Here is a 16,838-nt window from a genome sequence, read left to right as displayed (position 1 = left end):
AGAAGCGGCTATAAAACGACGGCTACATTTTTTTAAGCGTCACAACCCCAACGTCATGACTCGCTCGACTGTCGTAATTGGAGCCGTTCCGGTCGCGCTTTATGGGCGCCATAACACGGAAGACACCCCCTGCTGTCTGCTTGGAGTATGAACTCAGCAGGTTGCAAATTCCTACATACTGCACCTTTAATAGTCACATTTATCTCCACATATCTGAAGTTTTGATTGAGAAGCTGCTTGTTGTGTTGGTGCCTCTCCATAATCTACAATGTGCGCTTGATGCCTCTGAGTCCCTCCTTTTTTCTCCTGACACGTGCGCTGGAACTTTCTGACCCCTGCCCCCCCCCCCCCCCCCCCCTGATTTATCACCATGTTATCACTGGCATGTGTTTGTGACCTTATGTAAACATGTATGCGTTATTCACCCCGCATCTGGAAGAGTTTTTCACCCCCGTCTGAGCAAGAAGAAGAAGAAGAAGAAGAAGAAGAAGAAGAAGAAGAAGAAGAGGGGGGGGAAGGATTTGAAGAATTAATATTAAAAGTGGAGGTGGGCATTATTTATTTATTTAATTATTTATTGCAGGATATGATGATGTAACAGTTTCTTCTTTGAGTTGAGGAGAAAAAAAATTTAAAAAAAAAAAAAAAAAAAGTCGCTTGACTAAATATGTGGCTGTCTCGCGGGGAGAAGGCGCTCCCACTGTTGGCTGGCAGCGGCTTCAAGTTGAGCAGTTGAGAGTCCCGCAGCCCGAACCATTGGTGCGTAATGGTGCACGACTGGACGGCAGATGTTTCACCACCGGGACACTCTGTCTCCAGCACACTTTATCTGAACTCTTCCGACTTTTCTTTTCTTTTTTCTTTTCTTTTTTTTTTTCCTCCTCAGCGTAGGCGTGCGTAAACTCGCTCTCCTTTAAAAAAAAAAAAAAAAAAGAAGTTATCTGAGGAAGGAAAGGAAGAAGAAGAAGAAGGAGAAGGAGAAAAAAAAAGTGGGCTACCTCTCCAAACCGTCCCGGTTCTTTACCGGGGGAGTTGTCGTCATCACAGCACCCCAGATATTCCCCCTTCTTGGCTCCCTAAATGGATGGGGCAGTCTTGGTCTATGCAGTTCAGCGCGGGCCAAAAGATTGGAAGCGACTTGTGAATATCCGTCAGTTTGGCGTCTAAGAAAAAAGAAAGAGAGAAAGAAAGAAAGAAAGAAAGAAATGCCCGGCTGCTTCGCTGGAGCTCAACTCTGAGGACGTTTTCTCCTGCATTTGTGCGTTTTCCTTTTTTCTTTTCTTTTCTTTTCTTTTTCTTTTTCTTTTCTTTTTTTTTTTTGTTCATGAGGAAGGAAAAAAAGTTTACAACAGAAAGGAAAACTCAGCGCTGAAGTGGCAGCTCTCACACTACAAAAAAAAAAAAAAGAAAAGAAAAGAAAGCCCTCGCTATGGATTGTATGTATTTATTGATGTGCTTTTCACTCAGTCACGTATTTTTGGATCATATTCTCGCTGCAGAAACACATGGTGAGTTATCCATTTATTCTCCTCCCCTCTTTTTCTTTCTTCTTTCTTTGCTTTTGCAACATGTAAAGAAAAATGCACCTTTAAAAGCCAGAATGTAGGAAAGTAATGATGATTAAAAAAATTCATTGCCTGTTTTTTTAATTTATTTTTTTTATTTATTTATTGATAAGTCACATAATGTTAGTGTGTTGACCCGAAATAATCAATGATGAGTCTGACAGCCAGGATAGAAGTCAATACAGTTTGTTTGAGCTGCTGGATGTCCACACTATCTTTACCAATAAATGGCGTAAAGACATCCTGAGGCATCTCTGTGTGCTTTATATGATGATGTGCATGAAATAAAGTGAAGTTCTGCCCTTTTTCAGTAGTTCAGCTCGCCTCCCTTCGTAGTCTTTCTCCACTGGAACTTGCCACAGCTCTGTGAATGTGATTCTCACTTGACACTATCTGTCCCATCAGAAAAACTCTCTGGAAAGTTAAGTGAATATGGTCTTATCGTGCCATTCAGCACAGACTCCCATGGCCGGTACATTTCTCACGTGGTCTCTGCTGGAAGTGGAAGTAAAGGTGGTGCTGCTGCTGCTGGTGGAGCCGCCGCCGCTGCTGCTGCTGATGCCTCCTCAACCTTTGGCAGCAGAAGAAGGGTGGCCCGCGGTGCCCCCGTGATGCCCTCGGTCACCCCTGCCTCGGCTCAGCACTTGTTTTTCAATGTCACCGTGTTTGGGAAAGAACTGCACCTCCGCTTGAGGGCCAACAGGAGGCTGGTGGCCCCGGGGGCTTTTGTGGAGTGGCAGGAGGACTTTGTGGAAAAGGCCAAGGAGCGTATCCACGGGGACTGTGTTTTCACTGGAGATGTGAGTGACATGCCGGAGGCCTCCGTGGCTATCAGCAACTGTGACGGACTGGTAAGTCGCCAATGCATGCTTGGAATATTAGAGCGATGGAGGGAGATTTAGCAGAGGGAAAAGACTTTGGAGGCTCACGGGCTGGCATGCATTTCTTTTTCCTTCACGATTGCCATTTCACACATTTTTCTCACCTGAACTTGGGCTTGCATCAGATTCTTACATAAGACATAGATAAAGCAATACTTCATCCTAGATCAGCTAAACCCCTGTGTAGACCTGAGAGGTGGCTGTATGTAGTATGAAAGCTTCTGTAGAGACGTCTCAAGCCACTCCTGCATCGTGATTTCATGATCCATATGCTCTTTATCTTCCAAACCTTCATATTTCTTGCCAAAGTGTTCCTCTCATCCCTAGCAGACACATGCAGCAGTCCGAGTGTCAGGATGCTGCTCTTCCGTCACGGGGGTTTTTTTCAGGCCACTGATGGCTGGATGAGAATCAAGCGGGTCTGATCAAGGTCAAATGGTTGTGCGTGAGAATTGAGACAGAGATGGAGCAATAGAGTCAGGATGCTACATTTGAATCCAGCACAAAAAAAAAAAAAACACACACAACACTTCATTCGGCATTCATCATTCTGAATTCCCTAAAAAGTTGGTATGTCACCTGGGGATGCATCACCTTGAGTGTGTCGTGCCTGATTTGCGTTCTCGTCGGCTCACGTCTGGTGTCTCGTTACTTCTAACTCCAGAGGTGAGTTTTATTTTCATGATCATTGCTGTCCGCGTCCCATGTGAAATCAAGTGTATATGTTGACTTATTTACTTTGATCCAAACCACAATCTTTCCCCAAACTGAACCACAGTGGTGTTGTTGCCTAAACCCAACCAAACTGCAACTGAAAACAGAAATATTCATTTGAATACCTAAAAAACGATAGTTCAAAAAAGTCACATTGGCCAGAAACTCCTGTTGCCTTAAAGGACATCTCGTGCAAGATCCATTAAGCAAACACAACTCGACGTGGTCTCGGTCCAATCTTCGTACCTCATCGTCTGACTTCCTTGAGGCTTCTCAGCGGAAACCCTTTCATTAAAAAAAAAAACAACTGTTTTACAAGGCAGAATATCACTTTCCATGCACATAAATGAGGTAAAATACACAAATTATTGGAAAACAACATGTCCTCAGAGAAGGTCGTGAAGCTTGCAAAGAAGCGTGCACTGCTACATCCTGAGCAAACAAACCCATCGGGGGGGGGAAGAGTCCAAGTTGATAGTGAGGCCCGTCTCCTGCCCACCTGGCAGATGCACCACAGCAATTTCAATGCTAATTTTCTCTCTTTGACTCGGCTTTTTGTCCAAACCAGGCTCCATCAGGCTCCTTAGCTGCCACTATCTTCAACAGCTAATTGCCAAATTTAGCGACATTTGGTGCATCAGGAACCAGCTGTGAGGAGACAATGTCGTTGTGTTTAGCATTCGGCAGGGTTTTCACCAACCTGGAATCGGATCCAAAATGGAAACCCTGTGTTGCCGTTTATTTTGCCAAAATATGAGTGATTGGAACATATGAGCAGACAGATAGACACAGTGGTGCTGATTCTGGTTAAACAGAAGAAAGTAAAAAAAAAATTGTGAAGGTCGCGTGGAGACTCTGCGTACTCCAACAGAGTTTTGGGGCCGTCTTGCATATTTTTCACTTCATGTGCCTGCAGGTGCTGGAATGGTTCATAGACAGAATAAACTGGGAAGAATTCCAGGCTGCCTGCGGTTCATCAGTTCATCAATACATGCGCGGGTGTTACTGCTGCGCAAAACATTTGTTACACTACCTGCCACAAAGCACGCCTCGGGACATTATTGGCAATGTTCTGTGACAGTAAATACCTGACTCAGATGTGGGACAGACAGTCTGATTGTCCACTTACCACAAACACCTGTCGCCTGAAGAGGTAAATCCAAGCAAACTACAAACATTTAACAGCCATCTGCTCTGAGTTGCACTTTTTTGGGTGGAATATCTCTTTAGACAGCTGTTTTAAGCATCCTCAGTCTTGGCGTGCTTTCGCTGATGGTATTTGAGGTCTATCAAGGTAAAAAAAAATCTACTCAAGGGCCACAATCACAACAAACCTGTGTGTCGCCTCCGTCACCACCAATCTATTTGTCTCTCTGCTCTGACACCAGTCATCTGGTGTCCTCAGCTGCATTGTCATGCGACAGAGGGACCGGAGGTGAGGAGAGCCACTTAATGGGTGTTTGCGGTCAGGCAAAGTAGGGTTAATTAGCAGGTTGACCGGAGCAAAGCTACTCCCGAGCTGCTCTTAGTTGGAAGATGGCCTTCTGAGCTGGGAGCTTTTGATGCCCTCCGAGTGGGACAGGAACGAACCCACACCCTCTTTTGAGTCATATTTTGAAATGATCACAATCTTGACTCCTCTAGAATTTCCACAAGCCTGCGATTAAATCTCCCCGCTTTCTCGAGTTGTTTGTTAGGAAAGATCGGCTCTCTGCGTTGACATCAGCGCGACACAAAGAGGCAGTCCACGTGTCACCACCTCACAGTCTTTATGCATTAGTGCAACAGAACCGTGCCGAAGATGTCGCGGGGTTATTTTCGCCTCTCTTGATGCGAGTGTGCGGACAATGCCGCGCTGTGTTCTCTAATCACAAAGTAATTTCCTGAAAGGCGACTTGTGTGTGCCCCTCGGTGACCCAGGGCGAACAGTGACACAGCGGCACTATGCAGCACAGTGCTGCACGCTGGGCATGAAAGGCATTGTTTGTTATGAGCCCAGGCACGCCGACGATGACAGTCTTTATCACAGTGTTATTTGATTTTAAAGAAAACCCTGATATAGAAAGCAGTACAGTTATTAAGAGCCGCAGAGAGCATACATCTAGCAGGTGTCTCTGATTTTCTGATTTCCAGCTGCCGTTCTGCCGGGTTTCCTTTTGCTATCTTCCGTTCTTCCAGCTTCTCTTGTCCTATCGCCCGTTGGGTTATTTTCCTTCCTTTCTGTTCTGCCGTCCTCTTCTCTTTCCCTCCACTGGCTTTTCGCTCCGCTAGCTTTCAGTGTTCAGCATGAATCCTTGCAGATGACATCTCTCATACTGATCATGAGAAGCTTAGATGCGATACATCTGGTGTGGATGGTAAACCTTCAGCACCTTGTCATTCGTAATTAGCCTAGCTTGCACGATAAGACCTGTAATTTTGTCATTATTCAACAACTACGGCTCCCATGAGGCTCTGACACCACTTTTATGGTGTGTCAGAGTCAATGTAATCACCTGTTTCTGACCTGTAAATAGCATTCGCGTCAACATCGAAGTTTGACTTTTTTCTTCTTTTTCTTTTCAAATGACGTCGAACTTCAGTGTCGTATTCCAGCCTGTCAGAAACACTAGTGGAAGAAAAAGCGACTTATTATTATTTGGTCTTGAAATGACACCGGATGGCTTTTTGTTGGATGTACGGTAGATGTGTGGGAAAGACTGATACGTGTATCTGTTCATGTAAACATAAAACTCAACATAACAGGCTGTGTCGCATCCGTGAATAGCAGAAGCAACTGCTATTAAAGCCAGAGACAGCTGACAGCTTCACTGTAAATTTTGGTTTATTGGATGTCTAGACACTGAAATGTAGCCTGCGTCTATAGATAAGACCCAAAGTTTGAGATTATCTGTTACGCGGATTCTGTGAAACTCCGTCTGCAGAGACATGCTGCTGACTGACTGTTTCAAATGTCAGATTTCAAAGCTTTGAGCATGTCAAACAACGTTGCATTTCATCCTGTATGGAACTGCGGTGGCGGCGGCGATCCGCATGAATAGATACCACTTGATGCATGTTTTCCTCATGATCGGCGCACCTACAGCCTTTAGAAGGCTGCAGTCAGGCTCTAGGGATTACTGTCCATGCATTTCCTTGCATCAGATCCAACATAAACATAGACCTGTCCGTGCATGCAGGGTGGGCTTGGGGAGCGTTTGAAGGTGAGCCCGACAGCTTGCGGGCAAAATATTTAGTCTAAAATGCCTACTTGATGTGGAGGGACACGGACGAGATCACGTCTGATGAAAGCACCCCGTCTGAAAGGGATAAAAACATGAATCAGGCACTTGGGTCGCAGCATGTGGGCCGTATCTCTGAGATGCACCGCACCGTCTGTCCTCACAATGCTACCAGCACTCCATCTTCAAGTGTAGGTATAAGGGAGAACAGATACATGCTGTATTGGAGCTAATGTATTTTGGTTTTTAGTCCTATAGCATTCCTGGAAATGCTTGAGAACACACCAGCGGCCGTCGCAGCTTCCAGCCGCTTCTATGCGACTGAATTCTCGAGATAAGCTTTCTGCAGCGAGGCCGCACACACACGGGGGGGGGGGAGAATCCCCAGCAGCGTGGCGTGACACCCACGGCTACAGATTAACATTAACTTGTCCTCTGCCATCACCATTAATGGCATTCAAAGCTCATAACAGACAAGACATGCATACAGTAAAGCTGCACATGAATCTGATATCTTTTTGTGGATGCATTTGGCTTCACAGCACTAACTGACAGTCGACTGACGGGTTGTGAGGAAACGTGACTGACAAAGCGACGTTCTAAAACAGACTTTCAATTTCATTTTTCAACACAATTCATATGCGATTGACCTGCGTGTCAGCGTTATATCTCCCACGCCAGCTGTAGCTCTTGCGAGATGGCAACAGCTGGGGCGCTCCCGGACGTGCGTGAACTATTGTTGCGGAGCGACGAGTGATGGCTATGATTACACCGGCACGGCTCATGTGTTGGGAATTAGCGCAGATGACGGGGTGATTGAATTACATGTGTGATGGAAACACGAGTGCCGGATAACCGCAGACGGAAGAGCGCTATTTCTGTGCCCCATCGGTTTAAAAAGAGAGAGAGACACCTAGCAACAGTCGGCAGTCGGTTGGCATTTTTGGGGGGTTGGGGGGTTGGGGGGGGGGGTTTCCATCCATGGAAAAAAAGATGGAAAAGTGCTTGCGTAAATTGTTCTATTCATGAAAGTTTGCAGGAGTTCCGTGCAGGGACGATCCAGTATTCCAGAACCCTCCGGTGTGCCAGTGCTCCGCTGGCACCGAGGTAACAGCGCTGAATTAAGAGTAAGAGCCCCATCAGGAGAGGCCCCATGTCCCCCGGACCCCTGATGTGATTTATTTGCTCTCAGTCTAATCTGCAGTCTATTTGCGGCAGCTACAGTATGTAGCTGTCTAAACATGCGCAACATTCAAACGCGCGCACACACACACACGCCACTAGTCACATCATGATTTGTGATTGCATCGATATCACAAATCACATTATTACATAACAGAATAGAAAAATTCTCAAGAAAATCGTTTCCACAATAATTCTTCCTCTTCTTCTGCTACTACAAGAATCTGCCACCACCACTGTTACTACTACCAACAGCACTTTCACAACCACCCATTTGAGTCACTACTATCACTACGACCACTTCTTCGACAACCACACTTGCTGCTATTAACGCTGAGCATGTTATGAAAACCAATTAGCAGCTGATTGCAGCTAATCTTCCACTTAAATGGAGTGCTCCTCTTAACGGCTAAATGAGAGTAATTTCTCTCCCCTCTGATGTCAGTCCTATGCAGATGAGTGTCGTGATTATGTGCCCATTTTTTCTCTTGATCACCGGCCGCGCTTGCCTTTTGTGGCCTTGCACAGTGAGACGTGAAAGCTGATTCGAAAAATAAAAAGAGACTCTGCTGAGACCAGCGCCGCTCAGCCGCGACTCGCTCACCGCCTTATTGATCTATCCCGGTTTAACCTCAGAGGCAAAATCACCAACGTGTCCGTTTCTGTCCTGGTCTTGCGAGCATGAAGTCTGAAGCGTCACTTCTGCCTCGATTTTGTTATTTTGTTAGTAAATTTCCCACAGTAAACCAAATGACCTCGCGACAGTAACTGTGCACGCTCTGCTCTCAGTCGCTAGATGGTGGATTACCTTTTTTTTTATGCTCTCTCCGCCTCTGTCACTCATTTGAGGATCAACAAAAGAGCGTGCCTGCGGGCGAAAAACTGCATGTTTCTAATCAATCTGCCGCAAATTACAGGTTACGCTCCCGGAGTGACAGCCAGACTTTGATTTTTTTTTGCTTTGCACGTTGCAGCACGAGCATCGGTCGCCCGCGGGCAGCTCTCTGTTCCGTTTTTAGATTGTGTTTTCGAATCGTGCGCGTTGAGAGATGCCTCTTACCTCAGAAGACTGTCAGGTTTGTTGTGCGTCACAGAGGTTTAATAACAGTGGTGTGTCCTGACACTGTCTGTCTGCCACCTTTCTAGTCATGTGTATTGTGCTCTAAGAACCTGTCATCTCTGAAAGCAAGGATGTCATTTCTACCAGGCCCTTCCTCAGTAGACATGCTGTCTCACTTAGTACATTGTGAAGTTTCACATGAATTTTCCTTCTCGAGTCCCTCTGAACTTATTTTCCAACTTTACAGCCATCGAAGTGTAGATCGGAGTTCATAACGGCGTTTATTTGAGATGCTCTCAATCAACACCGTGCACACCAACGCAACAAGCGGGTTAGGCGGCGTTGTTTGTAGTCTTTATTTGCCCTGAATATCGCCTCTCAGGCTCCGCGGGCTGCCCTACATTATTGATGGGGATTTCTGGGGCAGCGTGCAGTTTGAAATGAATACCTGCTCACGTCTAAATCTGAAATTATAAATGTAATAAGCAGAGCCGCACATATTATCGGCCGATAGTCTATCACAGAAATATTGGTATTTGCACGTTTTGGCGATATTACAACTTTTTGGGGGGGGGGAATTATAATCCAGGAAAAGATGTTTTCCCAGTAACTCCTAGTAAAGTTCACTATTTCAGTGCAACGATGCCATAATATAAACAATTCATGTCTCAAACAAATTTGAGGGATCAATGCAAAAAACTGTCCATGTAGGCCAATAGATTGATATCGGAGTTGTTTTGTTTTTTTTTAAATCCTGCTCTTGGTTTTGGCATCAGCCCCAGAAATCAAGTATCAATCTATTTATAATTCAGCTCATTTGTTTCCTGCCTGTGTGCTTGTGCTGCACTAAGCAGCTGACGGACTCCCAACTGCTGGTCTGGAGAGCAGAAAGAGTGCTCCCTGAAATTACATACAGTAAATATCCACCTTCAAAGTTGCTCTTACCGACGTGTGGAATTTAGTGCACTGGTGAGCTCAAGGTTTAGTTGTGTTTGCCTTTTCTTTTAAGGTGTGACACTGCTGGATGCCTCGTTGCCTCGACTTCAGGGCGCTTGTAAGTGCAGAGGCAGGAAGCTGGCCGAAGCTCGCGCTTGATATAATTTGCGGCCTCTGCTGAGCTTTTCAGTTCTCACAATTATTCCAGTCACACCATGTGGACCGACCTCGGTAGCCACTACGATCACAGCTGCTCTTGGCTTAAAAAAAGCAAATTTCTCAGTTTTTAAGTATCACAATGTGACATCTGAAGAACTATAAATGTGGCAAAAGCAAAAGCTCTCACTTAGCTCGTTGTTATGAGAAGATCCAAAAGAAAAGGGAGATATTGGCTTTGACGCCGAGAGGAGAGGAGATTCAAGCCACTCCAAGGGTGCAATTTGCTCTGGAGTCGAGGTAACATGTCTCCAGTTGAACTGTTTTACAGTCGTTGTTTAGGTTCAGGTGCCTCCTACTGACCAACTGTCGCTATCCAAATGAGAGACGCTCTGCAACAAGAGTCTGAAGCCACGCTGTCGACTCTGAGAGGCTCTTTGAGCTAGATGTTGACGTCAGCATGCTAACATGCCCGCAGTGAAAGAGCGAGCGGTGACACAGGCCGACTTCGTCTCTGCACTTGAATGCATTTCTCTCACTGCAGACTCAGCATGTTCAGTCGGCCAAAAAGGCAACTTACAGGCGCCGACTAGCGCAGATGGTTCAGGACACACCGCAACAACCAGGACTACAGACCGTCACCAACAGTGACTGACTGGCTAATGAGTGTGGCTAAAACAATGGCCTAATTATGACATTTATGTATTGATTCACAGGTGAAAGTGTTGTCATACTTTGCAAATATGTTATTTTTAATTAATCAGTGAACGGTTTGCCTTTAATATGTCAGCAAATTTATTCTGACGCTCACAGTGACGTCCTCAGAATGCTTTTGTTGCCAGACCAACAGTCTAAAAGCTGCTAAGGATATTCAATTTATAGTGATATTAAACTGATAAAGGCAGCAAATCCTCACATTTCAGTGGCTGGAACTCAGACAATATTTGGACATCTTCCTTGATAAATGAGCATTAATCAAACATTCTCTGTTGATTTAATGTTAATTTATATTGTTTCAACTCTAAATGAGCATTCCTGACACAATAATGAATTTTTAACAATAAAGGACCTGATACATCATCGTTGCCAGGTCTTAATTACTTAATCTAAATGTAAATTTATCTGGGACGAAGCCATTAATAACGCATCAATTGAGGCAGTGACGATGAAAATCCAACAATCTGATATCTCCTCCTCGTCTGACAGCAAACCTACACCCTTTTAGCCCCAGACTCCACCGTGCAGTGTACACATGTTTACATTTGGTTCCTCTTTGGGCCCTTCCAGATGCTGCCGCTCTCTCCCCTCACAGACCCCGGCTTCACTTTCCTCCCACTGCTGAAATAAGAGACCACAGAGGAAGTATTCGAGCATGTCTTACTTGGCATTTCCTGGTCAGGGGGCTGGACGGATTCCTTCACTCCTCTTTGCCCTCACTGTCACATGTCCGGCCTTCAGTTCACAGCGTTTGTGTTGTTACTCCCAAGTCCTGAGGGTTTTTTTTTTTTTTTTAAGTTTTTTTTTTTTTCTTAGGCACAATTTTCTCTTTGCTGCACTGTATTTAGATTTCTTTTTGCAGCTGTAAATACACACATTCTTGCCAAAATCTTGTTGGTGTGCCTTCTTCACGAGCATAATGATAGGCTGGATGGATTTCTTTTTTTTTTTTCTTGGTAGGAATACGAGAAACGTCATGTCACACTGTTCAGCGTGTGTTCAGAGAGCATTTTGTGCCTATTAAGTTTAATAGAGAACAAGACAGCAATGCGTGCACTTCAAACCTGTTCATTAGTAGGGGATGTGTCATTGCTTATGACTCACTAAGGTCAAATTGCTAATGCTCTCGCTCAATTAACAATTAGAAGTTGGTACCTTCAGAGCCTTTCAATTATCACGTCTGGATCCAGCCCGCGATGACAGGAAATGTGTGTTTCTTGTTTCTGGTTTTTTTTCCCCTTATTAGACACAGCACATGGCAGAGTGGGACAGGAAACATGAGGATGCAATGTTCTCTGGGTGGATTTGAACACTGTCACACCAATTCATCCGCCAATAAATCTCACAACAAGATTTTTAACAAACACTTTTAAAACCTTCTTTGTGCTTGCGTGATTCCTTCTTGCTGAGCGCGAGCCGAGATAGCCGATGTCCTCCCGCAACCCAACAAAGCATTATTGATGGAGGTGGCAGCTTTGCACGAAACACCATTCCATTGATCGTTTGCGCATCATAGAACTCCCCCTTTGTTTACCTGCAGCTTGGTGGCATACGTGACTTTTCATTAACACAGCAGGCAAAGCAGAGAGGTTTTTCAGACCCAGTGAACAATAGAGTCCAGCGCTCTGACTTGGAAAAAGCAATACTGTAACATGGAGTTTAAGATTTGATGCACCCACGGCTTTGTTCGCCAGACTAGCTGTAAACCCACTGAAGTAACCACAACCTTGTGAATTTTTAGCTCTGCTTTTGGTCTCCACCAAAGCCTGGGGGGAAACTCCTGGCTCTTAAACTGATACATGCTCCACTATGTTCACCAGCTAGTCGCTAACTTTGACTGTCCGCTGTTTGGCGGACGAAGACAGAATGGGCGATTAGGCAATGTGTGTTTGATGGCTCATCTCAGCTTAGATTTATTTCCTCACAGTGGCAAAAGCTAACCCGTGGTTGAGGCGTCGCTGATGAAGCAGCAAAACAATGTGACTAATTTCCTAGTTCTCTAAACAAGTCCTTGTCTGTCGCTAATTTTCTGACAGTCTTGCGCTGTGATGTACCAGATTACACACACATACCCACCTTCACCCTCCCCCCCGGACTACTTCTCAACCAGTACCCGCCATGGTGAACACCTCCCTCGACGTATCAACAGGAACTATACCTCGCATCACATTGTTATAAAAGTAACGTATCTGGAAGGCTCACTGACCAAAGACCAACAGCACTGTATCAGTCATTGGGTTTATTAGGAAACTAGCTGATGTTGTGTTGGAGGAAACGACTGTGTGGGCCACAAATATGTTACACAGACATTTAGTTATCAGCAAATATGCAGACTGAAAGCAAATGCCAAAAATGTCTGTGAGAGCATTTAGAAACAAAGTGGCCCTGACATAGTTTGACATAGTCCAGCACTCGGATAAGCTATTACTTCAGGAAAAGTGAAAGTCACACACATATGAATTGTCCTTGAGTAAAATTCTGATCTAATAATGAATACACGGAAGTAATAATCTGTCAATAAATGGCCTTATCAAAAGTAGAGCAGAAAAGTATGTAAAAACTGTGCCAGCTGTCCAGTTACCTGCTCCGATTGCCTCCTTTGTCTGCAAATCTGCAAAGTAACTCGGAACTGAAGTATGAAATAGATGCAGTAGATTAAAAGGTACAATATTGTCCGAAAAATGTGGTGGAGTGAAATTATAAAGTGCCAAGTAATTTGAAAAAATACTCAACTGAGCACAAGACGTACTGTATATAATACACATTCAGGCACATACAGCAGTGCAGTACTTATATTCAATCACTGCCTGTGCTAAGTTTCTCTGAGATGAACCACTTTGTTGATCACCTGGATTCCTCTGTCACAGTCACATGTAGTGTGAAGGAGCTTGGAACAGATTGTCACAGCGTTTGTTGGATCTCTGGTGACATTTCAGGGTCCTGGGCTGCAATTTTACATTGATGGTTGAACGCGATTATGTCAACATGTTTATGTCTGCTGGCAGGAAGGACATTTTCCTTTTGGCTTCTATAGTAGAGTTCTATAATTTGGGGGCTCAGATGGAAAAATGTCCAGTCACCCTTTGTGTCTATGACCTGGGACAACCAGGAGGCTCCGTCAGTCTATTGTAGAGTTTAAAAGGTAAAAGTAATACAATTCTTAAATCCATTCTAAAGTTAATGAGAAGCCCACGCTGGAAGGCAAGCACGAGGGGGATGTGGTCATACCTTATTGTCGGATGAGTCGAGCAGCAGCATTCTGTGTGAACTGTAGATGGTGGAGGCAGCTCCATCTGTGCAGTACGATAATCAAGCTGAGAGTAGATTAAAGCATGAACAACCTGTTTGATGAATATGAACCAATTTTAGATCATTATCTTGAGGTGAAAGAACATTATGTACAACACAGAGATATACAGTATCTGGCAGAGCGCACCGGAAAGGATGAAAGAAGGTAAATTAAGAAAAGTCCGCAGGCTTTGAGTTCTCCGTCCCCACGTCGGAGCTTATATCCCGCTCAGAGGTTTTCTTTGAAGATATGAGTCAGATGGAAATGTGCGGCTGGATTGAGACATTGCTACTCGTACAGTGTGAAATCATGTTGGCACTCGATGCATCTCGGTGAAGGTCTCTGGTGAAGGGCCCCCGAGTTGTGCCTACCTGCGTCATTCCCCCACATCCAGCCCTTCTTGAAGTCTCCCAATTGATCAGGCACACTATAATTACCGGCTCCAGTTGAATTACCATCCTTTGAAGCGGGAGGGACGCACTCATTTGAAACCCTCTCTCTCTTTTTTTTTTTTTTCCAGGCAGGTCTGATCCGGACTGATAATGGGGAGTTTTTCATCGAGCCCCTCGAGAAGGGCCAGCAGGACGTGGAAGTGAAGGGGCGTGTCCACGTGGTTTACCGCAGGTCGGCCATCAAACGGGAGACGGGCCAGCGGAGGGAGGACCTCCACAATGAAGGTAGGCAAAGGAGCAGCAGCAGCAGCAGTGATGTCAGTGGAAACATAAAGCACCGTGTGCGGTTGTGTGTGTGTGTGTGTGTTTTGACTGTGTGTGGGTGCGTGGGTGTCTACGTGTGAGTAAGTGCACACAGGAGGTTCATAACAGCAAGGACTGTACGATAGTAAAGTAGAATACGGTGCCGTGAGACAGACAGAGGTTCAACTGTATTTAAAGCACAAGTGGTTTTGCTGTTTTTACTACAACTCCAGTGTGATTTTCCTTTATGTCACAGCATTTAGTTGGAAATGTATGTACAAGTATCCTAAAACAGAGAATGTATACAATATTTCCACCTTCAGGCCTCAGAAAAATGTAATAAACCACATTTTGCTGGATTCAAAACCTCATTGGCGGCATGATGCTACTGTCATCTGGAGGCCAGTGTGGGAGTGGCTCAGGAGAGAGGCGAAAGAAGACAGCATGGTTGTCTTATCTACACTATCACTCATTAACTGTTATAGGCTTTAGGGCGGGCATATGAGCTCCCATCCAGTGTAGAGGGATAAAGGTGTCTGCTGTGAATTAAAACAAGAAAAAGCATCCATAGTAACATTTTTTTTTTTTTGCCATGTTGTCTCTATTTATATGTAGAACACTGCATTTTGGAAAACTTTGTCCACGTTTAAGCAGAGAAAGGTGGACTGACGAGCAGGAGATGGCAGGCGGGGAGTGTAATGGATGAAGCTGTAACCTCGGTCCCTACTAAAACACTAAGACGGAGACACTAAGCAGATGACTCAACAATGACTGAACTAAAGACTGAACTTAAATATAAACTAAATTAGCGAGGGGATACTGGTACAGGTGTAGTGAGGCAAAGCAGGTGTGGAGGGAAAATCAGGCTGGTGAAAAAAAAGGCTAAAGACAACACAAAAAAAACCTAGAAAACACACATACAATAAACGAGAATGAGAAAAAAAAAGTATTATATGCAAAGCTGTGACAATGATTGTTTCCACAACACATGCAGCGGTGTGAGGACTACACCTAAATTTAGCAATTCAAGGAATAAGTACACGAGATTATGGGCAAAATATCTCCACTTCACCCTGTAGCTTGTAGTCTGGTGCTAGGACTCTGCAGCTTTTAAACTCCCATCACTCCTCTGTGTTTATTAGGCTCGACGGCAGAGGCAGTGCTCCCCAACCCAGCTGGTAATGCGAGGAATGCCGGGCTCAAGCGGTAGTACTGGGGACAGGGGGAAGGTGGGGTAGTAGGTGAGAAGGGAGGGAGGGAGGGAGGAGTGACCTTCCCATCGGAGTCAAACGACCCACCTCCATCATGAATTCCTCTTCTGTTCCTTCTTCCCTCGCTACAACAATAGCTCGAGCATCTGGTGGAAGAATCACCCACTGATCCACTCCATTTCCCAGCGCCCGTAAAACTGTCGAGCGAGTCTTTTTCATTTTACGTCGCAGCCTCTACAACAATTCCAATCAAGTCGTTCATTCACATTTTCCAAGCCTGTCTACTTTTTGATTTCACTGTGCATATGAAATGGGTTTGGTTCATTTTCGAGCAGCATGCTTCCTTTTGTGAAGAGATGCAGGTGTCAGGTGAGGGATCACTTTGGCATTGGAATATTGGTGCCATGTTGTTGTTGTTGTTTACCCTTTCACATTCACTGTTTGTAATACCTCAGTTGTCGACTCTCATTAGAAAGATGTTCATTGAAGGGGAGCAGTGTGACAGTCCTGCATTTGTGTCCTTGTACCAAATAATCACACGCTTGATTGTTTGAAGGCTTTTCACAGTGTTGCTTGTGGGGTTTTGTGCCTTTATCTCCCTCCGGCCCAGAGCCAGCCTCCCGGTAAAGGTGATGTGGCTATTTTCCACAACAACACGTAAGAAACAATTCCATCATCAATATATCACCAAGAATCCAAAAAAGAAAGTTTTCATATCGATGCATATCGGGCAACAAGTATGTTAGGGTGTCTGCGGTGACAGACTGTTCCGGTCGGCTGATATGTTCATGACAACACCAGTAATCCCTGGTACACCAGCTCTTCACAAGAAAGGATGCACACTATCTGTAAAAGCACTGTGTTATTAAGTTGTTGCAAATGCAAACCCAACATTTCTTACTGCTACACATTAAAAGCATTTAACTGGTTAACAAGCTGACTCTTATTTTGAAGTAGGCTGGTCGCAGGAGAATGTGTTCAGTGAGTTTTGCACTCAACAATGTGTCTTCAGAGCAGACCGTGGTCATTTTCTGCATTTGCTGACTACAGATCAGTTTGCAGTTTGCACACCTACAACTTCTCAGTGAGGTGCCCGACTTTCCTTTTCCCTCATTAGCATTATCAGGTTCTCCATATAATGACGGTCAAGTAATATTACTGGTGTATGCTCGACACCCTGAAGACAGACTGCCACATCAAACCTGCTATAC

General features: G+C 44.9%; 1 protein-coding gene across 1 annotated transcript in view; it reads left to right on the top strand.

Moving 5' to 3' along the window:
* The first annotated feature begins 1,376 nt into the window (after positions 1–1,376).
* The window catches only part of LOC119010189 (A disintegrin and metalloproteinase with thrombospondin motifs 14), a 44,346-nt gene continuing 28,884 nt past the window's right edge, over positions 1,377–16,838 (top strand). The window contains exons 1-3 of the mRNA XM_037082154.1: positions 1,377–1,508; positions 1,971–2,416; positions 14,242–14,398. Coding sequence (XP_036938049.1) covers positions 1,430–1,508; positions 1,971–2,416; positions 14,242–14,398 — 682 coding nt within the window. The 5' untranslated portion in view covers positions 1,377–1,429. The remainder of the gene's footprint in view (positions 1,509–1,970; positions 2,417–14,241; positions 14,399–16,838) is intronic.

Source organism: Acanthopagrus latus, chromosome 20 (assembly GCF_904848185.1).
Source record: "Acanthopagrus latus isolate v.2019 chromosome 20, fAcaLat1.1, whole genome shotgun sequence".
Classification (NCBI taxonomy): domain Eukaryota; kingdom Metazoa; phylum Chordata; class Actinopteri; order Spariformes; family Sparidae; genus Acanthopagrus; species Acanthopagrus latus.
This window is presented reverse-complemented; position numbering and strand designations above follow the sequence as displayed.